We start from the raw sequence: 7,390 nt of genomic DNA, 5'->3' as shown, positions 1-7,390 counted from the left end.
CTAATAAAATTCCCAAATTCTTTCCCACTCTTTCCCCTCCCCGGCCGCCATCAATCACCGCCTCTCCCCGCCATATAACTCCATCGAAACAATCACCTTTCCTTCCATTTCAGACTCTGAGAGAGAGAGAGAGAATGGGTAAGAACGAGAAGACGGGGCTGGGTAGGGCCCTTGTGAGACAGCATAACCAACTTGTTCAGCAGACGAAAGAGAAGGGCCTGATGTACAAGAGGCAGCAGAAGAAGGTTCTCGAATCCGTCACCGAAGTCAGCGACATCGACGCCATCGTCGAAAAAGCCGACGAAGCCGACCGCCTCTTCTCCCTCGACCGCCCTGCCCCTAACCTCCTCATCGACCTGTAAGTTTTATTTCCCCCTTTTACCCCTCAACTCGATTAAACTTTTGAAATCCCTCTTTCTTTCTTATTTATTTTAGAATGGTTTTTCTGTAATTTTGTTGTGCGAGAAGAGATGGGAATGAGATAACCCCGGAGCAGCGGAGGGAGCAGAAGAGGAAAGAGGAGGCCCTGCACGCCGGAAGTCTGCGCGTGCCGCGGAGGCCTCCGTGGACCCCTCAAATGTCTGTGGAGGAGCTGGATAACAATGAAAGACAGGCCTTCTTGACCTGGCGCAGAAGCCTTGCCAGGCTTGAGGAGAACGACAAGCTTCTCCTTACTCCTTTCGAGAAGAACCTCGATATTTGGAGGCAGCTGTGGCGGGTTGTCGAGCGTAGCGATTTGGTAAGATAGGTCAAATGACCTCGTCTCTGTTTCAATTTCACTATGAATTATTATTATTATTATTGCGTAATAATATTGTGCAGTATTTTATTTCAGCTTGTGATGGTTGTTGATGCGCGAGACCCTCTATTCTATCGCTGCCCTGATCTTGAGGTAATGTTAGTAATTTGTTGTTCGTTTACATTATCTTGTCGTGTGTGTTAAGGAATTTAGGGGTTGTTTAGGGGTTGTTTGTTATTCAATTTGAAACTAATTTATAGGTTTCCAAAATGATGAGACATAACTAAATTACTTAACACCCATTGGTTTCGGAAACAAGAAAATTGAATCCAACAAGGATAAACAAAACCGGCTCTTAATTACCATAATGACTTGTGAAGCTTCGAAGGGACAAGTTGTTACTGTTATTGATGCGTTCAGATTGGTTTGTAAAATATGGACTGCAAATTGCACACTGTGGGTCTTTGTTGAAGAAAAACAGGGTTAAGTTGGTTCGAAAATGATACTGAAAGAGCCCCATCAATCTTGATGGCGTGAGTCTCTTCCATTGAATTCCCAAGGGACTCATCGTTTGTAGTTTCCTCAAGATACTTTGAAATGGAGAAACCTTGGTTCTTTCCTCTTTAACTAGAGATGACTTTGAAGAGCAGTACTGATCTTTACTCTATGCAGGTTTATGCACGAGAGGTCGACAAGCACAAAAGGACAATGCTTCTTGTTAACAAAGCAGATCTCTTACCTTTATCTGTTAGGTTTGTACCTTTGTAACCTTGATGAGCTGTTCTGTTCTTCAATTTGACACCCTCCTAAATTAATTTTATTACTTGGCTTTTTCTTCAGGGAGAAGTGGGCACAATATTTCCGTTCGCAAGGTATTCTCTTTGTGTTTTGGTCGGCTAAAGCTGCTACAGCAGCTACAGAAGGGAAAAGTCTCAGTTCCCCGTGGACAGAAAATAGCCTGCAGGAGTCAGAAGACCCTGATACAAAAATATATGGGAGGATTGAGCTTTTGGCTCGTTTACAATCTGAGGCAGAAGAAATAGTCAAACTGAGGAAATCAGGATCCAGTGGTTCTCGAAGTGGAAATGTTGTTGGAAATTCAGCTTCTAGTAATGTAGTTGTGGGATTTGTTGGATATCCAAATGTGGGAAAGAGCTCGACAATTAATGCCTTGGTAGGCCAGAAGAAGACAGGTGTTACCTCTACTCCTGGGAAGACAAAGCATTTCCAAACATTGATTATGTCTGACGAGTTAATGCTATGTGATTGCCCTGGATTGGTCTTTCCATCCTTTTCAAGCTCAAGACATGAAATGATTGCTTCTGGTGTATTGCCAATTGATCGAATGACTGAGAATAGGGAGGCTGTGCAGGTAGTGGCCAATCGAATTCCACGGCATGTTATTGAAGGGGTTTATAGGATTGATCTGCCCAAGCCCAAATCCTATGAACTGCAGTCTCGACCACCTTTGGCAGCAGAATTTCTGAGGGTCTATTGTGCCTCTCGTGGTTATGTCGCCTCAAGTGGGCTTCCTGATGAAACGAGAGCTGCCCGCCAAATTTTGAAGGATTACATTGATGGAAAGCTGCCCCATTATCAAATGCCCCCTGGAATGACTGAGGAAGATGCTGTGGGAAACTGCTTATCTGAGCAGCATAAATCAGACTCCTCTGAGAATGAACACTCTGTAGATGATGAAGGTGAAGACGAGCCAGAGCTTGATCATGTCCTGGAAGATCTCAATTCATTTGACTTAGCTAATGGGCTGGCTACCAAGAAGAAAGTCACTGTCAGAAAGCCCACTGCGCCCCATAAACAGCACAAAAAGACTCAGAGGAAGAAGGATCGCTCCTGGAGGGTAGGGAATGACGGAGGAGATGGAATGCCAGTTGTAAGAGCCTTTCAGAAACCAGCAAACACCGGTCCTCTTTAAGGTTGGATAATTCATTCATGTCCCCTTAACCTTTATTCAGCTTCTTGTGCTGCAATTTAGAATCTATATGCATATGGGCTTTGTGTAATAGCAATCATACTCTCTTTCCTGTGCATTGTTGCCGTCCACTCACCTTCGTTTCTACCCAACCCACGACGACCAAAAAGGTGAGTGATGAAAGTATAAGGGAGCATTTATGTATCTGTTTTTATGTATCTTCTTATTGACGAGTGTGTACTACGAATTCGACCCGAATAAAATAGGGTTTTCACCTAACATAGCACCGTTCCACAATTGAAATCCACAATACAGTTATAACAAATGTGCGATTGTGTCGTAAAGCTGGACAATTGAGTATACGCCCAGACAGAGCCTCAGAACCTCCATAGGCCTCTTATTTATTTTCTTTCCCTTTCTCATCTAAACCCAATTCACCTTCCTCAGTCCTTAAGTTTGTATATGCCCAGACAGGGTTGATGCAAGAAATTGGATACTTGATTATTCAGGATGCTTCTCTGTTAAAATCACATTGCTATTTCCTTCTGAAAAACAGTGCAGGTAGGGTTTCAGCTACCTTTTGGGTCGGTAGAGATTTGTGATTGGATTGATAACCCAAAGTACACCTATAAATTTGAACTTTCAGGAAAGTAGCTGATATACCTTTACATTTAACAGAAAAATAAACGACATTAATGAAAAGGAGCAATGGTACGACATATTGTTAAGAAATGGACGATTTGATAAATAAAAATGACGGACTGCGGTTATATCAAATTGGACGAGGTTTATGTACCTGTAATTTGGTTTACGTAACATCGTATTGAGTCAAGTTATTGAGAAGTGAATCACTAAATACTAGATAGGAGGAATAAGAAATGCTCTTTATGAATTTTCTCACGTGACTTTATATTATAACGCTCATGAAGAGCATTTCTAATTTCTCTTTTCTAACATTTTGCAATTCCCCCTATAATAACTTGTTCCTAATTCCTTAGAACTTGAAAATTTCACATGGATTGGATTGCAAATATGTAGATCATGGCTTGCCTTTCCTACTCTCACTCCTCATTAATTTGAAAGTAAAGGAAACAATGTAATTACTAATTTCCTCTATCAAACTCGTCATAATCTATGGATTTGGATCCCATCCGGATCCTCACATTCTATTCGTTCATCGTACATTGTGCGGTTAGAAATTATTTTGAATTTTTTAATTTAAAATCAAACAAAAACAATACTTAACGAATGATGGTTGCACGATATACAATGAACGGTAAAATGTGAGCATCCGGAGAGAATCCTCATCCATAATCCATTACCGTGAGCATGTAGTGCAGATTAGATAAGCCAACATCTTACAACAGCCCATGTTCTAGTCTTTGTATTCCATTATTTTGGGCTTTTAGCAGCAATAATCCATTTTTGGACAATAGTTGTCCTTTTGATCGATCTTTTACAAAATTGCTCTTTTGATTAAATTTATTTGTGAAAAGTCTCTATTCCTCCTCGTTGATATTTTATCGGTCAACATGTCCTTCATTGATTAAAAACCACCAAAAACACCATAACACCCTAACGACACCCATCGTTACTCTCATATCCATTTTCAGAATCATTCTTTCAAGGGAAAATTAACCAAAACACCCAAAAAACTTTCATTTTAATCATAAAGACAAATTTTTTTGATAATACCCAAACTGGGCATAAGAAAGGTGACAAGGGAGGGCTTTAGAAGAAGAAACCATGCAAGAGGATTCACATGGGTTCACATGACCTTTATCAAAGCAAAAGAAAGACAAGACAAGATCCCGTCATAAGCAGAAACAGTGTCTACAGATTCAAAAACAGTGCCAAAAAAGGGAAGATAAGGCACACCATTCAATTAGAATTTTGTATGTTAGTATCCTCATTCAATGTATATAAGGAGAAATTCCTTTCATCGTAAGAACACCTCTCAACTCTCAACATAAAAGAACACCCTACTCTCACACACATCATCTTCAAGCATTCGTAGCCTTCATAGCATCCTTGTAAACACTTTCTTGTAAACAGGTATCTTTGTAAACATTCTATATATCAATAAAAGTTCAAGTGTACATATTCAAGGAATCTCCAAGTCTTAAGTAAGCTTTCTTTTCTTTCTTTACTGTGTTTGTTTATTTAGACTTCTAGTCCAAAACAGGGAAACATATTGTAGTTGTATTATTAACCTGCTAAACTAACAATCATACTTTGTTCGAACACTCTGTTATAATTGAATGTTTGCCATACAAATAACTGGACATTAATCAGGGTACCTCTGAGTTCAGCCTTTAAGGCCTTGTACTTGTACTGTGAGTGGCCGTCATTTTTCTTTGGATGCTTTTGCCATTCATTCCAAATCTTTTCTCCTATTGGTCCTTTTATTTTTGTCATATAAGTATCTAATAAATTAATATCACTAATTCTATTTGTTCTTCCTAAATATTTAAAGAAATATGTGTTATACTCAACTATATATTGTAAATCACAAATTTGTAATTGTTCTAAATTTCTAGTTACTCTTTTTTGTTCTTATTCGCTTCTGCCATCTAACCTATTATGATCTAAAAATTCTTGTTTAATCAAGGTAACAAAACCATCAATATTAAAATGTGTTTTGGCTACCTGATGTTGTTCTGGATTTTGGACTTTCCATGACTGGAAATAGTCAAAAACTAAACCATCTAAAGTATGCTCAAAATAATCTAACATGTTTTGTGAATTACTAAAATCTAACATTAATGCTGCATGTACGCAACCTTTTTCCCATCTCTCAATCGTTCTTTCCCAATCTTGTGGATCTACACTATCTAAGTTTAATATATTATCCACTATATTAATTTTTTCTAAACCTCTCAAATATGGAATCCTATTTTTTTTAGGTTTTATCATGTTTTCTTCTATGTGGTCTACTCGTGCTCCTTCATTATAATGTTCATTTGTTGGTCTCAAAAATTGTTGATCGGTTCTACTTGTGTGACCTAGATTTGGATTTTCTACTCCTAATGTACTACTTTCTTCTGCTGGCTTACATCCTACTATGAATTCTGCTCTCAATTCTAATAAATTATTATATTCTTTTGGTCCTGAAATATGTTCTACTCCTATTTCTAAAATTAAAGTTTTCATCTCTTCATCCGAAATTCTATGTAGTCCTAAATCATATGTCTTATATTTTTCTATGTATTGTTCTTCATCTAAATGATCAATATCTTCTATGAGTTTATCTACAATATAATCAAAAAATTTCTCAACTAAATTAATATTTAAATTATCAAAAACCATATGAATACTCTCATTTTCGATCTCGCTTTCATCCTCTTCTATTTTTTTTAGTTGCTTATAATTACTAAACCTAATTGTTGCTTGACCTGTACTAGTTTAATATATTTGTATTTTATCTAGTTGTCTATTTTTTGCTATTTGTAAATTAGATAATGCCCACTGAGTTCCTTCTAAAAAGCTATTATCTACGGGTTTTGCTTCTATCATATTTACATGTTTACTATCAAATGTTTGAACTAATTTTTGAAATTCTAAATTAAACTTATGATTATATCTATCAAACACTTTACCAATATACATTAAGCTAATACACAAATTTTTATATTCTCCTTTCATATTATAATTTTTTGTTCTTATGCTTACTTTAATATATTTACTAAATTTGTTTATTGTCATAACATAATTTGGAATACAACCTATGACTGCTAAATTTGAACTTAAGTCTACTTCAGCTGTTGCTATTGCTGCTTGCTGGTGATTATCCCATCTATCATCATATATGTATATGACATACTTAGACATGAGTGTAGCCAAATAAAAGCTAAGAGGCAGATTAGGAAACAATTTTACATGAGCTGTAAAAATATAGATTTACCACAATAATATGGTTGTCATAAGAAGAATAAGCATAAAAAACATATAAAAAGAAATAGAGGTCATACAAACCATACAAACAGCGTAAGAATTTCAGCATAAAACCTTCAAGAACATATAGAAAGAGAAAATATATTCCAAAACAATTTAGAAAAAGAAGTGGAAGACCTTGGATTAGAAAATATAAGGCACCAAAAGATAAGAGTAGTTGTAAATGTTATTCATGTGGAGAGACTAGACATATTAGACCTAAGTGTCCAAAATTAGGAAAACAGCCTAGAGAGAAAGTACCTTTAATGGAGTTGTTTAAGTTAGAAGAAGATATACAGTCAATATGTAGCTTAAATTATTTAAGTGAAAATGAGAGTATTTATAGTATAGAGAGTATTAACATGATAGATTCAAATTCTGAAAGTTCAAGTAGCACAAATAGTGATTTAGAAGAGCATATGTGTGCATTCATAGAAGAACAACATGAAGAAGAGTATAAATACATTAATTTAGGTTGGCCAGAAAAATGTCATAAGTGTAGTAAATTAGTTGCAAATAAATATTATAATACATATTCAATATTGTGTGAAAAGTGTTATAGTAATAGGTTATTAGAAGTTAATTCAGCAGAATCACAAGAAAATACTGAAATATTAGGAAATACTGTTTATAGTATAGAAAAACCAAAAAATAGTTCTTTAATTACCATAAATTGTGAAATAGAATTAGCAAAAGAACATAAGATACAAACAACAACTATGATAGATACAGGGAGTACAAAGAGTGTCATAAGAGAAGAATTAGTACCAGAAAAATATAGACAAAAA

The 7,390-nt window shown here is 36.1% G+C and overlaps 1 protein-coding gene across 1 annotated transcript; it reads left to right on the top strand.

The window, feature by feature from the left end:
* On the top strand, positions 1 to 2,948 carry LOC137725206 (GTPase LSG1-2-like). The gene is made up of 5 exons (XM_068463807.1): positions 1 to 358; positions 469 to 739; positions 836 to 892; positions 1,412 to 1,491; positions 1,580 to 2,948. Exons 1-5 carry the CDS (start codon positions 135 to 137, stop codon positions 2,670 to 2,672), a joined length of 1,725 nt encoding a protein of 574 aa, XP_068319908.1. The 5' UTR covers positions 1 to 134; the 3' UTR covers positions 2,673 to 2,948.
* The last annotated feature ends 4,442 nt before the right edge of the window (positions 2,949 to 7,390 follow it).

The sequence above is a fragment of the Pyrus communis genome, chromosome 2 (assembly GCF_963583255.1).
Source record: "Pyrus communis chromosome 2, drPyrComm1.1, whole genome shotgun sequence".
Taxonomy (NCBI): domain Eukaryota; kingdom Viridiplantae; phylum Streptophyta; class Magnoliopsida; order Rosales; family Rosaceae; genus Pyrus; species Pyrus communis.
Note: the sequence above shows the minus strand (reverse complement) of the source record. Positions and strands in the feature narration are given on the sequence as shown.

Excerpts from the sequence above, each read along its gene's own strand:
- LOC137725206 (XM_068463807.1), top strand. The coding sequence starts at position 135 with ATGGGTAAGAACGAGAAGACGGGGCTGGGTAGGGCCCTTGTGAGACAG. Across the intron at positions 359-468 it reads CCTAACCTCCTCATCGACCT|AGATGGGAATGAGATAACCC; the intron begins GTAAGTTTTATT and ends TTGTGCGAGAAG. Across the intron at positions 740-835 it reads TTGTCGAGCGTAGCGATTTG|CTTGTGATGGTTGTTGATGC; the intron begins GTAAGATAGGTC and ends ATTTTATTTCAG.